This window comes from Pseudoliparis swirei, chromosome 9 (assembly GCF_029220125.1).
Source record: "Pseudoliparis swirei isolate HS2019 ecotype Mariana Trench chromosome 9, NWPU_hadal_v1, whole genome shotgun sequence".
Classification (NCBI taxonomy): Eukaryota; Metazoa; Chordata; class Actinopteri; order Perciformes; family Liparidae; genus Pseudoliparis; species Pseudoliparis swirei.
This window is the reverse complement of record NC_079396.1, coordinates 9069596-9094986: the sequence shown is the minus strand read 5'-3', so window position 1 is coordinate 9094986 and position 25391 is coordinate 9069596. Positions and strand designations below refer to the sequence as shown.

Sequence of the window (25391 nt, the reverse complement as noted above, 5' to 3'; positions counted from 1 at the left end):
CACCACAGCATCGTAGGCCTGTACATGTCGGTGGTGCTGGTCGTCGGAAAGTTCGTCAGGGAGTTCTTCAACGGGATCTCCAGGTCCATCATGTTTGAGGAGCTCCCGTGTGTGGACCGGGTCCTGAAGCTCTGCACGGACATCTTTGTGGTCCGCGAGACGGGAGAGATGGAGCTGGAGGAGACGCTCTTTGAGAAACTCATCTTCCTCTACCGATCGCCAGAGACAATGGTCAAGATGACCAGGGAAAAGAAGGACAGCTAGGGTTTGGTGGAGTACCGTCCGTTAGTACGGGACATGGAGGGTGAAACGCCACCTGTGGATGTGTTCACACGAAACTCTTCACTCAAAATTGATGTTTCAACATGAGTGCAATTAAAATGTAATTTGTTGCAAATGGAGCAGCAGGGGGAACTTGTGATTTACTATCCAGTTTAAATTCAGACCCCTGTTGAAGTGCTGAAAGCAGAGATCAGTGTGCATATAACAATAGAGCAAACTGTTTCTCAAACTATAAGTATTCATAACAAAAACAATTTCCCTGGTTTGCTTGTAGTTTTAGTTTATTAATCCGAGATTCACTACTCAGACATGTTAGTTTGTTTACGGACATTGATTAAATGAATGTTCCATCTGCATCTTACAATACAAACAATGACCTATCAAAGTAATTTAGAAGGGACTAAACAAGAACTGCATTTATTAAGTGCCTGCCACTTGTTATTTGCTGTAGAGTACTTGTTTTCCAGTCCTCTGGGCAATGCATGCATTTCTAATGATTTTGGATTCAGATCTTTACAGAACACAACACCCTGACCTCTGAAAGCATCAATGAAAGTTCAACAACCCATTTAAATACTCGTGGATCAGCACACGTACATCTGTAAATACCAGGTTTCTGTACATGACATGTATACTACTGTACCAATTTATTTATACCAAAATAAAAATTGTTACAGACGAATGTATTAGTGTCTCATTCTGCAGTGCTTTAAATACTACTAGGTTCACCAGAAGACAAGAATCCAAGGACACAAAATTCATTTTCAACAGCCATCTTTAATACAATTTTAAATTACAAATGAAAGTACAATAACTTCATTCAGGTCATCTTGATGTCATCCATCTTTGTTTTGGTCTTGTCCTCGGTGTGCAGGACAGGACAATGAAAGGACCTCACAACTCAAGTTACAACTATACATCACAGCTTCAAATCCTGGAGGGAAAATAGAAAAAAGGATAGAAACATTACTAACAATCTTATTGTGAAAATGATTTGGCTCCCCAAACAGAAATTGAGAACCATTCGTATAAGAGTGCAGATTTAGGGTGTGTCTACTTAAACAGTAAACTCAACTTCTAAAATGAAATTTGAGGAAAAAAAACATTACTTTAAAAAAAAAAAAAAAGAGAAAAGGTATAAATAGTTAAAGTATAGAGTCATTTTAATTCGATTTGAACAATGTTGTCTTGGTAGACATGTACCAAAAGACTGCTGAGGGTCCAAAGGGTCATTCAACACAGACATCAATTTGTCTAATTATTTGTTACTTTAGAGATTACGATTTTTCATTCAAAAAGACATTTCATGCACGTATCCAGGCACGTCATCTTGAAAAGCAAATGTATCGTTAGATATGTAGCTCCTCAATAGTATATGGATTCATTAGAAATGATCACCTTGATAAAAGGAACGTCTAAATGATGCAGTTTTATAATGACCCTGAAAGGTCACTGATAATCCTGTATATAAATTCAGCAGATGTATTTCATAAAATTAGGCTGCACGTCTTTCACTTGAAGACTCAATGTCACAGCAGTTTATCCTCGTCACACACCGCGGCCCACGGTGAGTTTATGTGCCGATAGGATCAGAGTTCCTCTCTACTGCTGCTAACCGATAAGATTTTAACAACTTACATTTTTTGGGTTTGAAGACCTTCAAGTTGGCATCCGCGGCCTTCAAAGCGACGGCTTGGAACTTCGGCTTCAACGCCCCGCGCACCGCGCTCGCGCAGATAGAGGAGAAGCGGATGTAGCTGCAGGGAGAAAGCACTCGTTAGCCGCGTGCTAAAGGACCCGCGATACTGACAGTTAAAACACACACGTGTCCCTAATGACCCATATTAATGTAGCCCGCGCATTATCAGAAAGAGTCCCGTCCTGGAAGCTTATCTTCTAACGTTAGCGCCGCAGTCTCAACGCACGAGTGACGCTAACAGTGAACTAAAGCTGGGCCATCTCATGTCGCCCTCTGAGCATTTACTAGACAGAACAACGCAGATTTCACGAAAGTATTCAGTTAAACGAAGAAATGATAATTTACAGTAACGTGGTAAACACTGTGCACAAAGCGAGCTGTTTACATATAGAATATATTAATATTTGTACCTGAGGCCTGCCTGTCTCCAGTATGCAACCATCTTGTTCGTGTTATGGCTTCAAGGACAGGTCGGATATGTGCGTGATGACGACATTTGAGATACGCTGGTCTTTTCCCCGCCCAATAAGAACCGTGTTTGGTCATGATTGACAGCTTTGACGATCACTTGTCCCGCCTCCAGAGAACTCCTCAACCACCCTTTCTTTTAGATTATGTTGTGCCAGTAATTAATCTGTAAATTACCTTTACACATTACATTTATTGTCATAAAATAGAATTAGCTGTACAATAAGATTAAATTAATTATATGACAAGTGTAAAAAATAGCGTACTAAATGTATGATATTATTGTATTGATGACAATAATGTTCTGTTGGTTTGTTGCAAGATGTTGCTAAATCACTTGGGGTCCTGCATCTTTTTTCAGGACCTCTTATTGTAGACTTGGAATTACTTTTATTAGCTTAAGAAATAATAATGCAAACATTTTGAGTTTCTATTATAGTAAGAATGTATCTATAAATAGGATGTGCCGGTTTTTTGTAAAATGTTGGATTAAGACATTGCAAGTTGTGTGATTTGGAGTTACAAGATCAGATGATGAAATACTCAGATAAATATAAAATGATTAAAAAGTTTATAAAGTAGGATTTTTTTTCATGCAGGATTTGTTGGGGAATATTACATTTCTTTACCTGTAAAAAACAATTTGAGTATTAAGTAAATACGTGTGCTTTAGTAACGTAAAGGATCCTTAGATATTAAATTAAATTAAAAAAAGAAACATAACAATACATAGCTTTACTGTATAACAAAAATATTTATATATGTGTATATATACACAAAACATATAACACAAGGATTGTTCTGGACGCCAGGGTGCAGCGCCTGTCTCTGCCACCAGGGGGAATGTCGTCCTTTTAAGGTCGTCTCCTTCGACTCCTTCCTTCCTCCCCGCGGTCACGCTGTCACCGCGGCACTGGCGCCCGAGCCCTGACGGACAACAGCCTCGCAAAATGAAGATTTGGACTTCAGAGCACATTTTCAAGTGAGTAGTTCGTTGTCTGTGATGAAGCCTTTTGTATCTGTTGAGTGAGGCGTGTTTGCGGGTTCCCTTGGACGTCACTAGCCTCCTTAGCTGCTAAGGGTGCACGTAAGTTAGCGTCAAAGGTTACGTGAGTTACGATTAACTGCAACTTCAGGTTATCTTACTCACCTGTTTATCATTCATGTCCGTTGTTGAATATCATTTAAGTTGTTACGACACATCACTAAATATCTCTCTGTGTTTGAGCCGCTTTAGTCAACGTTAGCTTTCGGCTGTTAGCTTTAAAGCTAAGTTAGTTATCAGATCAGATGCCGTGAAGTAAGCTCGTCTGTGACCTTTCACATGTCTGAGCGCAACCAAATGTTTTCCGCCACACGTTAGCTGATGGTGTTTTAAAGGGGGTGATCGCGGCGTCTTAACGGGGGACAACATATGCCGCTGAACCGGGATCATTGTGGTTGCATAACGGTCCATCTCTGTCAAACGAGACCCCGCGACTTGTGTGTGAGCGGGGAACAGCGGTCGGCTCTCGTACCGTTTCCATACGTGTCTCGCTCAGTCCACGGCGCTGGGTGCACGGGGCGTTCCTCATCCTCCTGTCACACTATGCATATCCAAGGAATTCCTCCATTTTGATTCCTCGCCTATCTTTAATATTGACTACATGACGAGGATTTATTTAGAAGATACCGTTTCACATTTTCTCCCTTGAAACATGTGCGTAAGGAACGAACTTTAAAGTTATTTGTTTGTCAGCGTTTGCCCAACCCACAAGTGTTAAGTGGTGAACATGGACAGATTTAACGTTCTTAATTTCTATCATATTCGGTCACATTTATGATGTGGATTCTTGCGATGTCACCCAAAACAATGCATTTTGTGTTATTGGTGTCTGTGTGCATGTATTATAATGTAATAGTTGGCTAACATTGACAACCTGCAGTCCTTTTTCAAAGTGTTAAAGTTACCTTTATGAACTTGCTAAATGTTAATATTGGTTTTGACAGCCATCCATGGGAGACGGTGACCAAGGCGGCAATGCAGAAGTACCCCAACCCCATGAACCCTGGTGTGTTTGGTGTGGATGTCCTGGACAGAAGCGTGGACACAGAGGGCCGGTTACACAGCAACAGGCTGCTCAGCACCGAGTGGGGCCTTCCCGCCATAGCCAAGTCTGTAAGTTAGATGAGGAGAGAAACTCTTGAGCTGCTTGAGACTTGTTAAAGATTAACTTCACCGGGCCATATCTTAAGAACATAATATAATCACAGCTGTGTTTATGGTTTGACCTTCTCAGTCTGCCAGCTGTATGTATCGTCTGCCCATATTTGAATGCTGGACCTGTTTCAAGCTAAAGAAATTAATAACACAACTTGATTGTTAAAATACATGACAATAGAATACATTATAATGATGCGAGACATTGAGACCGTAAGGGCTCAACATCATTATTTATAGAATCCTCAAATCCTAATAGTTTGTAAAAGTTTTCAGCCTGACTCATCCTGAACCGCCAAATGTAAAGATGTTTTAATCTTTTTCTGCAGCTCATCGGGGTAACGAGAACATGCACTTATATTCAGGAACGTTCAGTTGTGGACCCCAGAGAGAAGAGCTTTGAGCTGAAATCTACAAATGTAAGTAGTCCTGTCATCATTGTTAATTATTACACTTTCTGTAAGAACCACTGAACAGTGACGCAGCGTGAGGGCCAGTGGGACAGAAAACGAATGCATGGACTCCTCTTTATCATTTCATTGCTTCCAGGAGGTTGTTTTGGTTAACACTTCATTATCTGTGCACTTGCGGCATTGTTTCTAATGGGACTTCAACAAATTCAATTGATTTTGTTTCTTAGAATGTCCACTGAATGTTAACGTTAATCGTTAATGTTATTAGTTGCACCTGTGTTTTTCCTGCTATGACATGTTCACCAGGACGATGATCTTGTGGAGCAAGAGGATCGCTGTCTGGGGCCAAATGTACTGAACAGCCTGTAGACGATGTAAATATTGTAAGTGGGACTAACTTTGAATTTGTTTGGTTCGTGCAGATCTCCTTCACTAACCTGGTGTCTGTGGACGAGAAGTTGACGTACAAGCCACATCCGCAGGATCCTGAAAAGTAAAGGACTTTCATATTTATTTCATGTTATTATTTCTAGTTCTGTCTTTTTTTATGAGATGTTTATTTTATTTTTTTTAAGATTATAAGAGATTTAACTTTCTTTTGACTGTTTTAGGACCTTTTTCATTTGTGTAATTGTGTTTTCAGGACGGTGCTGACACAGGAGGCTCTGATCACTGTGAAAGGCATCAGTCTGAGTAGCTACCTCGAGGGTCTCATGGCCAAGACCATCTCTACGAACGCCGGCAAGGTGAAGCTGCCCTTTTAAGTCCTCAACTCATCCATCTCTCTTTCTAGCAATGTGCCTGTTTCTGCGCGTTAAGTTTCTTAATCCTCTCCCTCTCTCTGTCTCAGGGTCGGGAGGCAATGGAGTGGGTCATCAGACGATTAAACACAGAAATCGAGGACTTGGCGGCGACCGCTCGTGGAACTTTACGTGTTCCGATGGCGGCAGCAGTCGCAGATAAATGATCTTGGCCGTGCCACTGCTCTCGCCACCATCATGAACCGATGGATCTCTCAGACATTTCCCCTCACCTAATCAGCCAGCACAGCCTAGTAACCTCACTGATAACCCATTCATTGGCCAATGCATTTGTCCCGCCTCAGAAGTCGGCCCAGACAACTTTGATACTCGCCACTGAAGGCAATGATGGGGAGTGTTGAGCTGATGACGGTTAAAAAAAATGGGGTTGAATTGGACTTCACTTGAAGATCACAGGACTTAGTCTTGTGATGTCAAAGCTCTTTCTTTTTTAAATTCACATAGTGCCTCCACATTTCATACATGTTCTTCCTGTCTGTCTCCTCACCCCCTTCATTTTGACCCTTTCATCCCTCCAATGTTCTCGTCTTTCTTGTTTCCAAATCTTCTCAGCAAGTCGAGTACTGTTAACGGCTGAAATGAAGTCACTTTTCCTGAATCGGCCGACCTTGCTTTGTACAGCAGAACTGACCAAATTATCTCAAAGCAAAAAGCCACAAATGCAAAAGCCACAAATGCAAACGGTCCGTATTAAGATCGAGCACTGCTGCAGCGATCATTTCTTGTGATGTCAAACCTCCGGGCTTTTTTATTCTCCCCGGTCATGTGAGGTCGGCTAATGAGCCAGCGGAAAATCCAGATGAGTCTGCGGTCTTTCGCACCAATTCTTCATTCTGGTCATACTATATACTTTTTTTTCTTGGAGTCTTTCTTGCCTTTTGTTGGTACTTTCTCGTCCACTGTTGTGTTGTGTTACAGATTAAGAATGTGTCTTCTGAATGTCTAATTTATTTTCAGCATGTGAACTGAAATGCACTTAAATCGGTAGGAAGTCCTCAAAGTGCAAAATGAGGCTGTGAGAATGTGTTGTGAGTGTTCAGCAGTGTTGTGGGAGGAGCTCCGCAGAGTCGTGTTCAAGAGTTCAAAACCAAAAATGTCAACATTAATGTCATTGTGCTGATTTACTACCCCGGACACTTTTTTATTTATGATCATGAACAAACCCGCTGTTCATTTTCTTAATGTCTATAGATGGTGGTATTTAAAGTATTTTTGTATCTGAACATTAACAAAGGCTGTGTTAATTGTATAATATATTTACCGTCTTTATCCCACATCAGACTCTCAGGTTGACTTCAGTTCCGTTTCCCCGTTTGCTCCCTTCATTGAGAACTCTTGTTTTCCCCTTTTCTGCTCTTCTCTTTTTGGAATTTTAATTAGGACATATTTAAGTTTGTTTCAGAGGTTTTAGGAACAATGGAAGCTACCTGAAGATGTCTGTTAATTAAACTTGGCATCACAAGTATTCATAGATGCGCCACAGTTGGCATCCTGCTCCAGCCCCCACGCCAGCTTCCAGTTCAGCAGAGTTTCTTTTTAAATGTGTTCATAATGATCTAGCGCCTCATCGGATCGAGCAGTTTGAAGTCCGGTCAGCTGTCTAAGCTGACCCGTCAGCCAGCTGATTACCTCAGTGTCTCATTGCTTGACTGGAGTGTGATGTGTTTATTCTGTGAACATTTTAAGAACAGTGGCTGTACATAAGCTTATATTTATATCGTGGCAGTGTTACATTCCAAGAATGTGAACATGAAGGAGAATCTAAAGAGCGCACACTGAAATGTTTCAAAATACAAGATGGCATTGTTTCATGGTGGTGGTCCTTTTTTCTTTTTAAATGTGTGAACTCTTGAGGTTTATTTACCTAAACCAAAATGTATGTGGACCCCCTTAATGAACCTTCAGTGAACAAAGATATGAATTCAATTGTTATTCGTCTGAAGGATTTCTTTATTGTTGCCTCGGACGTTATGCAAAATATGCATGTTATTGGTTCCTGACAGCCATTGAGTCTACTGGGGAATGTGAGAAATGAATCAAGTTTATATAATGCCAATAAATGTTAACTGCAAATAAATCAAGATTCATATCAATGGGGTTCAGAATTTGTATTAAAGTTAAAATGAAACGAGGTCCTCATGCATACTGTCAATGTTGTCTCCCTCTATTTGCATTTTCTTTTAGAATAAATAGTTTAAATGTATGCGTTATAACAGTGGCATATGGCATACAGTCCAAAACCAGCAATCTACAATATGAACAACACTCAGAAAGCACTTTAAAAATATTTTAATACATTGTTTAAAACAAATTGTGAATTCATTAAGAACTGCAGCTGTTAACTGTTAATTTGACATGAATCCTGTAGATGTGTATATTGAGATGATGTACTGCACCAAGGTTTGTTATTCATTTACAGTCCAGAATCCAGACGGGAGCTGGAGCTTCCCCCAGTAAACACACTTGTGTCAGACCCATCCAGTTGTTCACAGGCTGAAAGTTTGAAGCAATTGAGCTGAGATGAAGAGCGTCCCTGTCCCATGCGTCACGTTGTTTGTCAGTTGAAGCCTCTGTCTGTCACCACCTGAGCATCTGAAGAGATGGCTATGAATCCCTGTTAAAAAATAAAGACACAAGTCAGCCCAACAAGTTCTCCTCTTAATTTAAATATCATCTAAAAGCCCAACATTCACAAGTAATCGTTCACTAACACTGACCTCTTCCACCCCCAGGACTGTGTTGACCAGCATTCTGGGTAAAACAACACCTTCGCCCAGTTCCACTGAAACAGAAAAGTTCAAAGTCAAGGACAATAGAGTCAACACTGTTCAGCTTGTTGGATCGTATCGGCATATTCAGAGGGACAACATGCATCGTGTCCCTCTGCGTTGCTCTTATTCATGTTATTAATGGCTGCTTATTGCGCCTGTGTGTTTTACCCTGCAATGACATGTGAAAATGGCTGCTGGGAACACAGAAACAGACTCACCGTTCAGCTTTCCCACGGCTATCTTCAATCCTGCCTTCATTAAGTGTTCCAATGAATCGGTCTGCAAAGAGCAGCGTGTGAGTCGTATCTGTAGTTTGTATACACGCATTAGGCTTCCTGTGACTAACATATAGTGTCGGAGTCGGGCCGTTATGCATCATGTACCTCAAAGGGTCCCACTTCACTGTCCGCCAGCGTCAGTGTAAAGCTGTTTGAAAGTAAGAAATGAAAGTAAGACATGTCATCAGGCCCATACTGTTAGTTTGAGTTTGTGAACTCATGTTTTAAAACATGGCGGCGCTCACTTCTCCAGTGTCACGGAGCCCTTCAGTCTGCCTCCAGCAAGCCACACTTTACCGCTGAGTTTGGAGTCCTGAAAGAGGTTTGAATTACACCCAGGGTTGCCAGGTCTGTGTGACAAAACCAGCCCAATGGCCACTAAAACCAGCCCAATATCAGAACTCAAAATATGCCCGTGCCAAACCATATACACTGCTTTTAAAGTGTGTGTATGTGGGCGTGTCCCATGTCCATGTGTGTCCGTGCTGATCTGGAGTCAGTTTGGTAGGATTTGGGTATAAATAAATTATTTCATTTAAAATATGGATTTTTATTGAAAGATATTCATGTAATTTGCATGCAAAATAGGTCTACCCGAACCAGCGGACAAAAAATTCAACCCGCGGCAACACTTCAAAAGTAGCCCAATTCCGCGGGAAAACCGCGGACCTGGCAACACTGACACGCAATGATTATTTATCTTGAATCAGTGGGTTTTCCTTGTTAGTCATTCAATGTTTAGGAACAAACTAATTTGAGAACTTTTGATTTGTAGTATTGTTATTTGATTTGTATGTATTATTAATACATAATTAAAATAGTTCTCAATTTGTTCCTGAATAATCCTCTTTGCACTAGTTTGAATTGATCTGAATGTACTGATAGTTCATATCCACTATGGAACTACTTTCAAGCATTGTTGACCTAAAGAGGAAGTACTCACAGCATTGAGTTTGAACAGCGGGGTCCCGGTACCATTTGGTTGGATGGCGAAGGCCTTAACAGCGCCCTGAAAACCCAGCTTAACAACACCGGGCTGGAAGGAAAACATTGGAACTTCTCTGGCATAAATCTGCAGATACATCAGAAGTCCGGGAAACATCTTGGGAAGCTGCAGCGAGAGAGAATAAAATAAGTAAAGAATAAACGCTTATGAGACGGTTGATATTCAACTTTGCAAAGATTCCAGCAGAGAGAGATACAAGACACGCTCCAGACTGAAGATAACGCACTCCTGTTTGTCAGGAAGTAGTTTCAAGTCCTTTATATCAGCAAATGTGTTCCAAACGTTGCGAAATAGACTAATTAACATGTCAGTTAGTAATCAGTAACTCATCGAGATAAAGAGGAATAAAAGTGTGATATGTGAAAAATAACAGCACTTGTTTAAATCCTCTCTAGTGACAAAAATGTGTGAATTAGTGACTGAGATGAAATCCATAGTTGAACAGGGTTCACAAGTATTGTATGTAAATATGTTTTTATTTTCAGGAATAAAATATAATAGTGTTGATTGTCCTTGGTGGCTTTGGCATTACAGCAACGTTTCCCACGTGCATAGTTTGCTAGCCGTTGTCTTCGGATCTGTAAGACTTGGTGCATGCTGTCATGAAGCCACTCACACAGTAAGTACATATAAACACATAAATACACCTCTGCATGTCATGGGGTGTCACGGTTGTCGCAGCGAGAGAGGACCCAAATGCCGACATTACTGCACAAACTATTATTTAATTCCACAGACCAGACAGGCGCAACAAAACACAGACCAAACAGTACAAAGCCACACTGGGAATGAGACAAACAGGGTTTACATACACAGGCAAGGTGAGAGGATTGGACAACGGGGAACGAGACACAGGTGGACACAATGAGGGCGGGGCCAGCAATCACACAGAAGGAAACAATCAGGACCAGGGCAGACAATCACAGGGAGACAGACGACACAAGGACTTCAAAACAAGACACAAAACGAGACACAAACTCCAGATCTTAACACTTCAGGGACGCCAAATGTAATCCTCATTCAGATACCCTTACCTGAGGAATGTAAGGCCCCATCCAGCTGGTGTTCAGGTGCACATGGAGGTCTGGAGGTATCTGAGACGACGACACAGCATTTCTTTAACAGACACATATTAGGGCAGAGAGAGAGAGAGTTGCCATTGTGTTTCAGGCGCTCTTACCATGCTGTCGTTGATGAGGGCCTGAAGCAGGCCAGCTGAGTAGAGAACGTAGGAGGCGGAGTTCAGAGTGAACTCAGACAGGCCCACTGACAGCATGTAGTCCGGCTGCTCGGGCACGCTGAAAGGCTGGGCCTTAAACGGAGGTTCTGTATAGGTTTTGATATTGTAGAACTCTCCCTTTGAATAAAGAGTTACACATGATCAACTACAGCTATTGATCACTTTGTTGTTATTGTTTCTTTTCACAAGCCTTGGCCCTAACTAATAATAAATGATTGCCATCGGACATAACCTGGACATAAACGGTATACCGATAGTTCGATGTTTATACCAACACTTTTTTTCAAAGATCTTCCTGAAATGGTGTGGCAAAAAGTCAGAGGTCCTCCAAAATATGAAAATAAATTGTTGAGTGTACTGTGTGCATCCTTATGGAGGACTTAAAATGACTTAAGTATAAATAAATAAATAAATGAATGCATGAATAAATACAAGAATAAATAAATAAATGCTTAAATAAATGTATAAATGAATAAATAAATGCTTAAATAAATGTATAAATAAATAAATAAATGTATAAATAAATAAATAAATAAATGCTTAAATAAATGTATAAATAAATAAATAAATACAGGAATGAATACATATAAGTTATAAATCAACAAGACATCATTAAATAAATATATTTCTGCATTTCTGTATTTCTTCATTTATTTATGTGTGACATTTACGTGTCCGTATATTCAAATGAGCTGGGGCGGTCCGAACCTCTGTCTAAAGCATGATTGGTCACAGGAGTGTGATGCACCTGGTGTGTTGTGCTCTACTACTTCTGCCTGGCACATGACGCTGAAGTTGACTCGCTCAGCTCACCGTTAGCAGAAGTTAGCCTCGACAGCTTTTTGACTTCAGCCGTTTATCAATTCCAAGAACACTGAGTACAGACTCGTGTTCTTTTGGAGTCTGGTCTTTGGAGTCTGGTTTTGGGAGTCCAGACTCTCGAGGACGCAGGACGGTCTTTCTGGTCTTGTGACGTCACCACATCAACTGTTCTTGCGCATGAATTTACTCAAATTATTCACTGTAAAATAATTTACAGTGGAGTAGAATGTGTTGCGGTGTTCACTGTTGTTTGGCGTAGGCTACGAATAAACGATAATACATATACAACGTCTCGTAGCTTTCCTGACCCAGGGTCGCTACAATATGAAGTTATGAATCTTAACCCTCAGTCAAATTGACGTAACGTTATCTTTTAGTAAATAATAAACTCGTTGTGCTCTTTAGATCCTCCAAACCTAATTATATCTCATGTTTAGCCGCTACGGAGACGTCAGAGCCAGCGGAGCATTTCAAAAAGTCCTGCCGAGATCAGGCTTCTCTCGGCGGCCACACAGCGCGCTGAGCGCCCGGAGCTCACTGGTCCCGCGAGCAGGACCTCAAATCTCCGTCGTATATCCTTATTAGGCTGAATCTCGATAAACCGACCACAGATTTGATGCTTAAACAACTAACTTCTCGGCTGAAAACATCCTTAAATTACATTCCGTGACTCAACAGTAGTATTTAGAATGTACAGACAAGAATGCATAATAAACGCTGTTCGTCTACAGATCCAAGTGTAGGGATCGATTGCTTCTGTCTTGCTCCCTGACTTGACCAATCCTGTTCAACAACGAGGTTCGGACCGCCCAGCTCATTTGAATATACGGACACGTAAATGTCACACATAAATAAATGAAGAAATACGTGTGGACACATAAATAGAGATATAAATAAATGAAGAAATACAGAAATGTAGAAATACATTTATTTAATGATGTCCTGTTGAGTTATAACTTATATATATTAATTGCTGTATTTATTTCTGTATTTATACATTTATTCTTGTATTTATTTATTTATTTATACATTTATTTAAGCATTTATTTATTTATTTATACATTTATTTAAGCATTTATTCATTTATTCTTGTATTTATTCATGCATTTATTTATTTATTTATTTATTTATACTTAAGTCATTTTGAGTCCTCCATACATCCTTACCTTAAGACCTAGATTCAAACTTGAAGCATTGATGACGGGTACGCCGGTGAGAGGGAGTTCAAAAGTAAAGTTGTCATCCACATCAAAGGAAACTGATAAGAGTAGAAGTTATAGATTCAATTATATATTCACAGATTTACATTCTTGACTGTGAATTTACATTTGGACGATGTAACTGGGATCAACATGAACACTGCTTAATTTTCAGGATGCTGCAATACCGTTCATGGCCTGTAGGTGGTGCTCCAAGTTCATAATGGACTCCTCCACATTAGGGCAGATCTAGGGAGGATAGAAACAAGGCAAATGTCCTACAATGCTCATCACTAAAAGTCTGTACAACATGTTTCACCTGATCATCGTCTGACGATCATACAGCAAAGACAAAGCTTCTAATGATACATGTACAAAGATATACACTCACTGTGGCCTCGATTTTAGCCTTGATATGCCCCTTGAAATACTTCACAAAGGGCTGGAAGATCCAACTATTGACAAATGACAACGCAGGGCTTACATCCAGACATCAGTATTTCTTCTCTTCCTCTTCCTGCCCTGGTCATTTACCGTACCTGCCTCCACCACGAAATTGCATGTCCACATTTCCAACCTGAGCTTCACAGTGGACACTGGCGACAGAAAGATGCCCGTCAGCATCTTTTCCCAACTCCACGACAGAGCTCACATCCAGATTAAATATCGCCAGGTCGAATGATCCTCTGTCATTTCTGAAACACAAAGTCAGTGCATGTGGTGTTGGTGAACATTTATTCACATATCCAACGCCTCTCCTGTGTGTCTGTGTGTGTGTGTGTGTGTGTGTGTGTGTGTCCGAGTGAGAGTGTAACATACATACACACAAATTAAGCAGACTAACCTCAGTGACTTGTCCAAGTTATTACATATTAGATGAATAAAACCTGGTAGCAAAGTTATCTTCATTTATACAGTTCTGTTTCTCTTCTGCATTGTTTTGTTCTTTTGTTTTCTTGTTCATATCTAAATGGTAACATTTCTATTGCTGGCTTACCAACTTGCTAACATTTCAAGCTTTAGTGACCAAATAATAAATATGAGTTAGAATAAAGTTAAAAGTCACATTAAAATCCTTATAATGAATATGCACAGCTCTGTCGTGCAGAATGGACACATTCTAAATATATGATTTTATATAAACTCCATCTTAAAAAAGGCCTATTCATTTCCCCAGTTAGCTCTAACTTTCTCAGTTTCTCAGATGCATGTTTACTCGTCACATGACCTTTAGGAGGAAATAAGCCACTGATCACTGTTGCTAAAGCGGTGGGGAATGCAGTGTCGGGAACACCCAGTCTGGCTCCTCCCCCAACCAATTCCAGTTTTTCGTGTTCGAGATATTTATTTAATGTGACCAGTCAGTATGCCAACAGTCATGTTGACTGGAAATAATTGTAGGAACTTCATGGTTGGCCTGCCTTTGAGTGTTGTTTGTGAGCGTTAAGACCTCATGGTGGTCAGTCACAACATTAAATGGTATTATTCTGCAGCATGGTGAGCCTGTTATTCATTTGTTCATTTTTCATTTAATTTGTATGTTCATCCTGCTGCGGTTTTGCCTTGACGTTTGGTTTTATTTACATTGTTAAACCAATGGGTTTGTTTATTTGTCTTGATTCTTTCTGATATTAGTTGATATAAGCCTAAACTTAAATCCCATCAATTGAGTTTATGCTGGATAGGACATTTTAGAATATTAAAGATTGGGATGTAGTTTTAGAGTTTAGTAAGATATAGATATATTTTTTTGTCCCCTGGATCCCAATCATTTTCACTTAATATTGCCTTCCTGTCCCTGTAAATGTTCATATTTTGTATTCCTTAAATAAAATCGTTGGTTCATTTTTACAAAACATATCTCATGTCTCATATCAGTGTGCCTTATAACGTCTCAAAACAATATCTTACGATTCTAATTCCCAGATGGTGTTGTTCCTCTCATTCTCCTCCTAAAGTCAGATATATACGCCACACTAACATCACATATTATAAGATAACTGACACCATTTGATTCAGGATAGTGTGGCACATTCTGGATTTAATCTACTCTAAGTAAAAAGATGAAGTATGGTTTCATGATTTAAAAGCCAACATAATGAGCGGTTTCATTTAAAGAGTGAGGACGACGTGTCATAAGAGTACAGGAGCCGAAACAAAACGGCACTGGAGACGTGACGCCTTCGAGGAGACAGTTCCTTTTCTAGTTGTTCTCACATGAACTAAAAACACAAAGGCTGAATCTTAATTTAAATATCACTTCCTCATTTAGGCTTTAAGTCAATTTCTCTTTCAAAAATGTCCAACTGTAGTGTGTCAATTAAACATTAAAATGATGAGCTTTTACTGTGGTAAAGAGGATAATCAGATTACCTAAGGCGCTCTGAAGGTTTGCCTTTTGCCCAAAAGCTGTGGAGTTACTGGCTTCACGACCCAGGAGTTCAAATGTAAGAGAGAGAGAGCGATCTGGGTCAAACTCACATTAGGCCACAGTGTGTCTTCCACACGCCGGTTACTGCAACACTGAGGCCTGAGATGGAGGACTTGAACCCTGTGGCGTTCTGATAGAACTCAACCGACGGCTCGGGGAAGTTACACTTTGTAACGGTGACTCTGGAGCGCACACGGGGAGAGTAGAGAAAGGGGTGAGAATCTGCGAACATGTATAGTGAAATAAATAATTGAAGATTATTAAATGTAATCTTACCCGGAGAATGTGTAGTATATGCAGCCCAATATTTTACCACTGATGTCAGGGAGAGTGACACCATCCAACTTCTCCTGAATCCATCCGGCACCTACATGCTTTGCTGGGATGAAGAGTGATGCGCAGTGTTTTAAGAGGAAACATGTTTCATGGATCATTTTGTCTGGTTCTTTAAGACGAATATGGCTGCACAGCAATCCACCACCCCAAGAAGCAATTATTTGGTAACTGAGTGAAAAACACCGTCTGGCATCGACTTACTGTACTGAAGTCCTTTATTTGTCAAGATGACTTGTACTGCAGGATTTTCTCCACGGGAGAAGGAGATGAGCATGAGCACGACTACCACCAGTGGGAGCATTTTCCTGAGTCCCAAGTACCAAATACTGCTTACAGATAGAAATACGTGGGCGTTAAAGAACTAAGAAACTCTGTAAAGGACACATTTCTTCTTTCACATGTAAATATGTTAAAAACGCATTCTAAAATCAAACACGCTGTTCTCATTAGACCTGTGGTGGTGATATTATGTCGCACATACCTTAAATGGCGCAGTGTCTTTGTCAAGTTGAACGGCAGCGCCTGAACAAGCTGCTGCTCTGCCTCTGATTCATCAGCAGCTTTGGCTTCCGGCGTCAGTGAGAAGTGAAACCTACTGACATCTGACCATGTGCCAAAGATGTAGGTGTGTGCGTGTGTGTGTGTGTGTGTGTGTGTGTAGACTGTGTCAAAACCAAAACAAAGTCAATGTTTTAACCCTCCTGTTACCTTTACATTTACTAACATATTTTACCCTCGGGGTCAATTTCACCCCAGCAATTAGAACCTACAGAAAATTATTAGAATTAATATTGTTTTCCAAGTTTAAGTGTGAGGTACTTTATGTTTGTTTGTTGACTACCTAAATAGCCCTTTAAATATCTAAAAAAGTTGATATTTCTTATATGTTTGACACAGTGAAAAACAGCCTGGGGTCAAATTGACCCCAAGGAACACCGACATTAAACATTGAATGGGGTCAAATTGACCCGAAAGGTAACAGGAGGGTTAAGCTCTCAAGTGTTGAATTAAATGTACTTGAAGTACAAAGGCCAAGATGAGTGTTGTTGAAGATTCATTTGAAGAGAAACCATTTCTGTGAACAACGTCCTCATTTCTAAATGAAGGCCCGTCACGGCCGCCGACATAAAAAGGAAGTGGTAATCGTGTCACATGGAGGTATCAAGCTACAGTTTTATTGTTGATAATCAACAGTGCCGGTTTGCACACAGTCTGCTTTGTTTTTGGAGGCCCCTGTCAATAATGATTTAGATATATAGGCAAAGGTATAGCTGCATGCCATCATCACGGCCTCTCAGTCCTCCCTGGCTGCATTTCAAGGAATCATTAGAATCACCAGCCATAAAATATTTGATTTATTTATCTCTTAATTCAACAAATACTCTTTGTCTCACACACCATGGTTAGTTCCATTAAGTCACAATTAACAAGTTCAATAGGAAGAGAATACTATCAGACAGACATGTTTTCATATAACACAGTTAGGACCCACTTGCACTTTGAATTCACTTCATCCAGAATGACACTTCAAACACCAACAAAACAAACGAGCCAACAAAGACGACTCTAGGCAGAGGATGGAAAAGAAAACGTCAAAATAAACTCAAATAAAATTGTTTAAACAACTACACATACGTTATTTTTTTACGGTTCATTATAATCCACAGAGCCCCATGTGATATGATGGGTGCATTGATATTTTCTCTGAAGTGGGATTATATGATATATATCTAGCAGCTCAAAAAACAATAATTACATATTCACTCCATTGTATGTCACATATTTCATTCCCCAGATATAAACACGTATACACAGTAAGACCCATTGTAAACATTTTCACTGGATCTTTGACAACTGACTGGTACCTGGACAGGCTGGTTAATGCCCGCATATTTATTCCCCCTTTCATGCGGGAGGTTGTATTCCTCTGTCCAGTCAATAAAACACATTTTCTGGAATGAGTAGAATACTTAACACTACTGAAGAGTTTATTATTGCACATTATCACAAAGGCAAAATAAAAAAAGATGTACACTACCGTTCAAAAGTTTGGGGTCATGCAGACAATTTCGTGTCTTCCATGAAAACTCACTTTTATTTATCAAATGAATTGAAAATTGAATAGAAAATATAGTCAAGACATTGACAAGGTTAGAAATAATGATTAATATTTGAAGTATTAATTTTGTTCTTCAAACTTCAAGCTCAAAGGAAGGCCAGTTGTATAGCTTATATCACCAGCATAACTGTTTTCAGCTGTGCTAACATAATTGCACAAGGGTTTTCTAATCAGATATTAGTCTTCTAAGGCGATTAGCAAACACAATGTACCATTAGAACACTGGAGTGATAGTTGATGGAAAAGGGCCTCTATACACCTCTGGAGATATTTCATTAGAAACCAGACGTTTCCACCTAGAATAGTCCCTCTATTTGCATTTTCTTTTAGAATAAATACAGTTTAAATGTATGCGTTATAACAGTGGCATATGGCATACAGTCCAAAACCAGCAATCTACAATATGAACAACACTCAGAAAGCACTTTAAAAATATTTTAATACATTGTTTAAAACAAATTGTGAATTCATTAAGAACTGCAGCTGTTAACTGTTAATTTGACATGAATCCTGTAGATGTGTATATTGAGATGATGTACTGCACCAAGGTTTGTTATTCATTTACAGTCCAGAATCCAGACGGGAGCTGGAGCTTCCCCCAGTAAACACACTTGTGTCAGACCCATCCAGTTGTTCACAGGCTGAAAGTTTGAAGCAATTGAGCTGAGATGAAGAGCGTCCCTGTCCCATGCGTCACGTTGTTTGTCAGTTGAAGCCTCTGTCTGTCACCACCTGAGCATCTGAAGAGATGGCTATGAATCCCTGTTAAAAAATAAAGACACAAGTCAGCCCAACAAGTTCTCCTCTTAATTTAAATATCATCTAAAAGCCCAACATTCACAAGTAATCGTTCACTAACACTGACCTCTTCCACCCCCAGGACTGTGTTGACCAGCATTCTGGGTAAAACAACACCTTCGCCCAGTTCCACTGAAACAGAAAAGTTCAAAGTCAAGGACAATAGAGTCAACACTGTTCAGCTTGTTGGATCGTATCGGCATATTCAGAGGGACAACATGCATCGTGTCCCTCTGCGTTGCTCTTATTCATGTTATTAATGGCTGCTTATTGCGCCTGTGTGTTTTACCCTGCAATGACATGTGAAAATGGCTGCTGGGAACACAGAAACAGACTCACCGTTCAGCTTTCCCACGACTATCTTCAATCCTGCCTTCATTAAGTGTTCCAATGAATCGGTCTGCAAAGAGCAGCGTGTGAGTCGTATCTGTAGTTTGTATACACGCATTAGGCTTCCTGTGACTAACATATAGTGTCGGAGTCGGGCCGTTATGCATCATGTACCTCAAAGGGTCCCACTTCACTGTCCGCCAGCGTCAGTGTAAAGCTGTTTGAAAGTAAGAAATGAAAGTAAGACATGTCATCAGGCCCATACTGTTAGTTTGAGTTTGTGAACTCATGTTTTAAAACATGGCGGCTCACTTCTCCAGTGTCACGGAGCCCTTCAGTCTGCCTCCAGCAAGCCACACTTTACCGCTGAGTTTGGAGTCCTGAAAGAGGTTTGAATTACACCCAGGGTTGCCAGGTCTGTGTGACAAAACCAGCCCAATGGCCACTAAAACCAGCCCAATATCAGAACTCAAAATATGCCCGTGCCAAACCATATACACTGCTTTTAAAGTGTGTGTATGTGGGCGTGTCCCATGTCCATGTGTGTCCGTGCTGATCTGGAGTCAGTTTGGTAGGATTTGGGTATAAATAAATTATTTCATTTAAAATATGGATTTCTATTTAAAGATATTCATGTAATTTGCATGCAAAATAGGTCTACCCGAACCAGCGGACAACAAATTCAACCCGCGGCAACACTTCAAAAATAGCCCAATTCCGCGGGAAAACCGCGGACCTGGCAACACTGACACCCAATGATTATTTATCTTGAATCAGTGGGTTTTCCTTGTTAGTCATTCAATGTTTAGGAACAAACTAATTTGAGAACTTTTGATTTGTAGTATTGTTATTTGATTTGTATGTATTATTAATACATAATTAAAATAGTTCTCAATTTGTTCCTGAATAATCCTCTTTGCACTAGTTTGAATTGATCTGAATGTACTGATAGTTCATATCCACTATGGAACTACTTTCAAGCATTGTTGACCTAAAGAGGAAGTACTCACAGCATTGAGTTTGAACAGCGGGGTCCCGGTACCATTTGGTTGGATGGCGAAGGCCTTAACAGCGCCCTGAAAACCCAGCTTAACAACACCGGGCTGGAAGGAAAACATTGGAACTTCTCTGGCATAAATCTGCAGATACATCAGAAGTCCGGGAAACATCTTGGGAAGCTGCAGCGAGAGAGAATAAAATAAGTAAAGAATAAACGCTTATGAGACGGTTGATATTCAACTTTGCAAAGATTCCAGCAGAGAGAGATACAAGACACGCTCCAGACTGAAGATAACGCACTCCTGTTTGTCAGGAAGTAGTTTCAAGTCCTTTATATCAGCAAATGTGTTCCAAACGTTGCGAAATAGACTAATTAACATGTCAGTTAGTAATCAGTAACTCATCGAGATAAAGAGGAATAAAAGTGTGATATGTGAAAAATAACAGCACTTGTTTAAATCCTCTCTAGTGACAAAAATGTGTGAATTAGTGACTGAGATGAAATCCATAGTTGAACAGGGTTCACAAGTATTGTATGTAAATATGTTTTTATTTTCAGTTATAAAATGTAATAGTGTTGATTGTCCTTGGTGGCTTTGGCATTACAGCAACGTTTCCCACGTGCATAGTTTGCTAGCCGTTGTCTTCGGATCTGTAAGACTTGGTGCATGCTGTCATGAAGCCACTCACACAGTAAGTACATATAAACACATAAATACACCTCTTCATGTCATGGGGTGTCACGGTTGTCGCAGCGAGAGAGGACCCAAATGCCGACATTACTGCACAAACTATTATTTAATTCCACAGACCAGACAGGCGCAACAAAACACAGACCAAACAGTACAAAGCCACACTGGGAATGAGACAAACAGGGTTTACATACACAGGCAAGGTGAGAGGATTGGACAACGGGGAACAAGACACAGGTGGACACAATGAGGGCGGGGCCAGCAATCACACAGAAGGAAACAATCAGGACCAGGGCAGACAATCACAGGGAGACAGACGACACAAGGACTTCAAAACAAGACACAAAACGAGACACAAACTCCAGATCTTAACACTTCAGGGACGCCAAATGTAATCCTCATTCAGATACCCTTACCTGAGGAATGTAAGGCCCCATCCAGCTGGTGTTCAGGTGCACATGGAGGTCTGGAGGTATCTGAGACGACGACACAGCATTTCTTTAACAGACACATATTAGGGCAGAGAGAGAGAGTTGCCATTGTGTTTCAGGCGCTCTTACCATGCTGTCGTTGATGAGGGCCTGAAGCAGGCCAGCTGAGTAGAAAACGTAGGAGGCGGAGTTCAGAGTGAACTCAGACAGGCCCACTGACAGCATGTAGTCCGGCTGCTCGGGCACGCTGAAAGGCTGGGCCTTAAACGGAGGTTCTGTATAGGTTTTGATATTGTAGAACTCTCCCTTTGAATAAAGAGTTACACATGATCAACTACAGCTATTGATCACTTTGTTGTTATTGTTTCTTTTCACAAGCCTTGGCCCTAACTAATAATAAATGATTGCCATCGGACATAACCTGGACATAAACGGTATACCGATAGTTCGATGTTTATACCAACACTTTTTTTCAAAGATCTTCCTGAAATGGTGTGGCAAAAAGTCAGAGGTCCTCCAAAATATGAAAATAAATTGTTGAGTGTACTGTGTGCATCCTTACCTTAAGACCTAGATTCAAACTTGAAGCATTGATGACGGGTACGCCGGTGAGAGGGAGTTCAAAAGTAAAGTTGTCATCCACATCAAAGGAAACTGATAAGAGTAGAAGTTATAGATTCAATTATATATTCACAGATTTACATTATTGACTGTGAATTTACATTTGGACGATGTAACTGGGATCAACATGAACACTGCGTAATTTTCAGGATGCTGCAATACCGTTCATGGCCTGTAGGTGGTGGTCCAAGTTCATAATGGACTCCTCCACATTAGGGCAGATCTAGGGAGGATAGAAACAAGGCAAATGTCCTACAATGCTCATCACTAAAAGTCTGTACAACATGTTTCACCTGATCATCGTCTGACGATCATACAGCAAAGACAAAGCTTCTAATGATACATGTACAAAGATATACACTCACTGTGGCCTCGATTTTAGCCTTGATATGCCCCTTGAAATACTTCACAAAGGGCTGGAAGATCCAACTATTGACAAATGACAACGCAGGGCTTACATCCAGACATCAGTATTTCTTCTCTTCCTCTTCCTGCCCTGGTCATTTACCGTACCTGCCTCCACCACGAAATTGCATGTCCACATTTCCAACCTGAGCTTCACAGTGGACACTGGCGACAGAAAGATGCCCGTCAGCATCTTTTCCCAACTCCACGACAGAGCTCACATCCAGATTAAATATCGCCAGGTCGAATGATCCTCTGTCATTTCTGAAACACAAAGTCAGTGCATGTGGTGTTGGTGAACATTTATTCACATATCCAACGCCTCTCCTGTGTGTCTGTGTGTGTGTGTGTGTGTGTGTGTGTGTGTGTGTGTGTGTGTGTGTGTGTGTGTGTGTGTGTGTGTGTGTGTGTGTGTGTGTGTGTGTGTGTGTGTGTCCGAGTGAGAGTGTAACATACATACACACAAATTAAGCAGACTAACCTCAGTGACTTGTCCAAGTTATTACATATTAGATGAATAAAACCTGGTAGCAAAGCTATCTTCATTTATACAGTTCTGTTTCTCTTCTGCATTGTTTTGTTCTTTTGTTTTCTTGTTCATATCTAAATGGTAACATTTCTATTGCTGGCTTACCAACTTGCTAACATTTCAAGCTTTAGTGACCAAATAATAAATATGAGTTAGAATAAAGTTAAAAGTCACATTAAAATCCTTATAATGAAAATGCACAGCTCTGTCGTGCAGAATGGACACATTCTAAATATATGATTTTATATAAACTCCATCTTAAAAAAGGCCTATTCATTTCCCCAGTTAGCTCTAACTTTCTCAGTTTCTCAGATGCATGTTTACTCGTCACATGACCTTTAGGAGGAAATAAGCCACTGATCACTGTTGCTAAAGCGGTGGGGAATGCAGTGTCGGGAACACCCAGTCTGGCTCCTCCCCCAACCAATTCCAGTTTTTCGTGTTCGAGATATTTATTTAATGTGACCAGTCAGTATGCCAACAGTCATGTTGACTGGAAATAATTTTAGGAACTTCATGGTTGGCCTGCCTTTGAGTGTTGTTTGTGAGCGTTAAGACCTCATGGTGGTCAGTCACAACATTAAATTGTATTATTCTGCAGCATGGTGAGCCTGTTATTCATTTGTTCATTTTTCATTTAATTTGTATGTTCATCCTGCTGCGGTTTTGCCTTGACGTTTGGTTTTATTTACATTGTTAAACCAATGGGTTTGTTTATTTGTCTTGATTCTTTCTGATATTAGTTGATATAAGCCTAAACTTAAATCCCATCAATTGAGTTTATGCTGGATAGGACATTTTAGAATATTAAAGATTGGGATGTAGTTTTAGAGTTTAGTAAGATATAGATATATTTTTTTGTCCCCTGGATCCCAATCATTTTCACTTAATATTGCCTTCCTGTCCCTGTAAATGTTCATATTTTGTATTCCTTAAATAAAATCGTTGGTTCATTTTTACAAAACATATCTCATGTCTCATATCAGTGTGCCTTATAACGTCTCAAAACAATATCTTACGATTCTAATTCCCCAGATGGTGTTGTTCCCTCTCATTCTCCTCCTAAAGCCGTATATATACGCCACACTAACATCACATATTATAAGATAACTGACACCATTTGATTCAGGATAGTGTGGCACATTCTGGATTTAATCTACTCTAAGTAAAAAGATGAAGTATGGTTTCATGATTTAAAAGCCAACATAATGAGCGGTTTCATTTAAAGAGTGAGGACGACGTGTCATAAGAGTACAGGAGCCGAAACAAAACGGCACTGGAGACGTGACGCCTTCGAGGAGACAGTTCCTTTTCTAGTTGTTCTCACATGAACTAAAAACACAAAGGCTGAATCTTAATTTAAATATCACTTCCTCATTTAGGCTTTAAGTCAATTTCTCTTTCAAAAATGTCCAACTGTAGTGTGTCAATTAAACATTAAAATGATGAGCTTTTACTGTGGTAAAGAGGATAATCAGATTACCTAAGGCGCTCTGAAGGTTTGCCTTTTGCCCAAAAGCTGTGGAGTTACTGGCTTCACGACCCAGGAGTTCAAATGTAAGAGAGAGAGAGCGATCTGGGTCAAACTCACATTAGGCCACAGTGTGTCTTCCACACGCCGGTTACTGCAACACTGAGGCCTGAGATGGAGGACTTGAACCCTGTGGCGTTCTGATAGAACTCAACCGACGGCTCGGGGAAGTTACACTTTGTAACGGTGACTCTGGAGCGCACACGGGGAGAGTAGAGAAAGGGGTGAGAATCTGCGAACATGTATAGTGAAATAAATAATTGAAGATTATTAAATGTAATCTTACCCGGAGAATGTGTAGTATATGCAGCCCAATATTTTACCACTGATGTCAGGGAGAGTGACACCATCCAACTTCTCCTGAATCCATCCGGCACCTACATGCTTTGCTGGGATGAAGAGTGATGCGCAGTGTTTTAAGAGGAAACATGTTTCATGGATCATTTTGTCTGGTTCTTTAAGACGAATATGGCTGCACAGCAATCCACCACCCCAAGAAGCAATTATTTGGTAACTGAGTGAAAAACACCGTCTGGCATCGACTTACTGTACTGAAGTCCTTTATTTGTCAAGATGACTTGTACTGCAGGATTTTCTCCACGGGAGAAGGAGATGAGCATGAGCACGACTACCACCAGTGGGAGCATTTTCCTGAGTCCCAAGTACCAAATACTGCTTACAGATAGAAATACGTGGGCGTTAAAGAACTAAGAAACTCTGTAAAGGACACATTTCTTCTTTCACATGTAAATATGTTAAAAACGCATTCTAAAATCAAACACGCTGTTCTCATTAGACCTGTGGTGGTGATATTATGTCGCACATACCTTAAATGGCGCAGTGTCTTTGTCAAGTTGAACGGCAGCGACTGAACAAGCTGCTGCTCTGCCTCTGATTCATCAGCAGCTTTGGCTTCCGGCGTCAGTGAGAAGTGAAACCTACTGACATCTGACCATGTGCCAAAGATGTA

At 40.4% G+C, this 25391-nt stretch overlaps 5 protein-coding genes and 1 long non-coding RNA gene across 6 annotated transcripts in view; 2 read left to right on the top strand and 4 right to left on the bottom strand.

Moving 5' to 3' along the window:
* Positions 1 to 1217, top strand: part of si:dkey-11f4.7 (piezo-type mechanosensitive ion channel component 2) — a 32467-nt gene extending 31250 nt beyond the window's left edge. Inside the window, exon 54 of the mRNA XM_056423791.1 lies at positions 9 to 1217. Within this exon, the coding sequence (XP_056279766.1) occupies positions 9 to 264 (256 nt within the window). The 3' untranslated portion in view covers positions 265 to 1217. The remainder of the gene's footprint in view (positions 1 to 8) is intronic.
* On the bottom strand, positions 1040 to 2496 carry atp5f1e (ATP synthase F1 subunit epsilon). Its single transcript, XM_056423499.1, has 3 exons — positions 2392 to 2496; positions 1921 to 2039; positions 1040 to 1216 (listed from the first exon to the last, which is right to left on the bottom strand). Coding segments are annotated over exons 1-3 (153 nt in total). The 5' UTR covers positions 2424 to 2496; the 3' UTR covers positions 1040 to 1214.
* A 687-nt stretch (positions 2497 to 3183) lies between these two features.
* On the bottom strand, positions 3184 to 4332 carry LOC130199718 (uncharacterized). The gene is made up of 2 exons (XR_008832876.1): positions 3600 to 4332; positions 3184 to 3376 (listed from the first exon to the last, which is right to left on the bottom strand). It is a non-coding gene; the product is annotated as an uncharacterized LOC130199718 (long non-coding RNA).
* Positions 3312 to 8018, top strand: LOC130199717 (PRELI domain containing protein 3B-like). Its single transcript, XM_056423439.1, has 6 exons — positions 3312 to 3431; positions 4439 to 4607; positions 4979 to 5068; positions 5485 to 5555; positions 5706 to 5808; positions 5913 to 8018. Exons 1-6 carry the CDS (start codon positions 3400 to 3402, stop codon positions 6027 to 6029), a joined length of 582 nt encoding a protein of 193 aa, XP_056279414.1. The 5' UTR covers positions 3312 to 3399; the 3' UTR covers positions 6030 to 8018.
* A 138-nt stretch (positions 8019 to 8156) lies between these two features.
* Positions 8157 to 16504, bottom strand: LOC130199716 (bactericidal permeability-increasing protein-like). The gene is made up of 16 exons (XM_056423438.1): positions 16448 to 16504; positions 16168 to 16292; positions 15907 to 16009; positions 15681 to 15812; positions 13739 to 13894; positions 13591 to 13654; positions 13388 to 13448; positions 13167 to 13258; positions 11119 to 11295; positions 10973 to 11032; positions 9876 to 10043; positions 9178 to 9245; positions 9038 to 9080; positions 8873 to 8933; positions 8601 to 8665; positions 8157 to 8497 (listed from the first exon to the last, which is right to left on the bottom strand). Exons 2-16 carry the CDS (start codon positions 16265 to 16267, stop codon positions 8441 to 8443), a joined length of 1407 nt encoding a protein of 468 aa, XP_056279413.1. The 5' UTR covers positions 16268 to 16292; positions 16448 to 16504; the 3' UTR covers positions 8157 to 8440.
* Positions 16505 to 18506: 2002 nt separating this feature from the next.
* LOC130200049 (bactericidal permeability-increasing protein-like) lies at positions 18507 to 25332 on the bottom strand. The gene is made up of 16 exons (XM_056423998.1): positions 25249 to 25332; positions 24969 to 25093; positions 24708 to 24810; positions 24482 to 24613; positions 22470 to 22625; positions 22322 to 22385; positions 22119 to 22179; positions 21898 to 21989; positions 21465 to 21641; positions 21321 to 21380; positions 20224 to 20391; positions 19526 to 19593; positions 19388 to 19430; positions 19223 to 19283; positions 18951 to 19015; positions 18507 to 18847 (listed from the first exon to the last, which is right to left on the bottom strand). Exons 2-16 carry the CDS (start codon positions 25066 to 25068, stop codon positions 18791 to 18793), a joined length of 1407 nt encoding a protein of 468 aa, XP_056279973.1. The 5' UTR covers positions 25069 to 25093; positions 25249 to 25332; the 3' UTR covers positions 18507 to 18790.
* Positions 25333 to 25391: the final 59 nt, after the last annotated feature.

What these genes read in the sequence shown, in the direction of transcription:
- atp5f1e (XM_056423499.1), bottom strand. Translation starts at nt 2,423, where the DNA reads ATGGTTGCATACTGGAGACAGGCAGGCCTCAG. An exon ending in TGGAGACAGGCAGGCCTCAG is followed by an intron (nt 2,040 to 2,391) that starts GTACAAATATTA and finishes TTCTCCCTGCAG; the next exon opens with CTACATCCGCTTCTCCTCTA.
- LOC130199717 (XM_056423439.1), top strand. Translation starts at nt 3,400, where the DNA reads ATGAAGATTTGGACTTCAGAGCACATTTTCAA. An exon ending in TTGAGCTGAAATCTACAAAT is followed by an intron (nt 5,069 to 5,484) that starts GTAAGTAGTCCT and finishes TGGTTCGTGCAG; the next exon opens with ATCTCCTTCACTAACCTGGT. An exon ending in CATCCGCAGGATCCTGAAAA is followed by an intron (nt 5,556 to 5,705) that starts GTAAAGGACTTT and finishes TTGTGTTTTCAG; the next exon opens with GACGGTGCTGACACAGGAGG.
- LOC130199716 (XM_056423438.1), bottom strand. Translation starts at nt 16,267, where the DNA reads ATGCTCCCACTGGTGGTAGTCGTGCTCATGCTCATCTCCTTCTCCCGT. An exon ending in ATATACTACACATTCTCCGG is followed by an intron (nt 15,813 to 15,906) that starts GTAAGATTACAT and finishes TGTGCGCTCCAG; the next exon opens with AGTCACCGTTACAAAGTGTA. An exon ending in CAGTCCTGGGGGTGGAAGAG is followed by an intron (nt 8,498 to 8,600) that starts GTCAGTGTTAGT and finishes ATTTTTTAACAG; the next exon opens with GGATTCATAGCCATCTCTTC.
- LOC130200049 (XM_056423998.1), bottom strand. Translation starts at nt 25,068, where the DNA reads ATGCTCCCACTGGTGGTAGTCGTGCTCATGCTCATCTCCTTCTCCCGT. An exon ending in AGGCTAAAATCGAGGCCACA is followed by an intron (nt 22,180 to 22,321) that starts GTGAGTGTATAT and finishes TATCCTCCCTAG; the next exon opens with ATCTGCCCTAATGTGGAGGA. An exon ending in CAGTCCTGGGGGTGGAAGAG is followed by an intron (nt 18,848 to 18,950) that starts GTCAGTGTTAGT and finishes ATTTTTTAACAG; the next exon opens with GGATTCATAGCCATCTCTTC.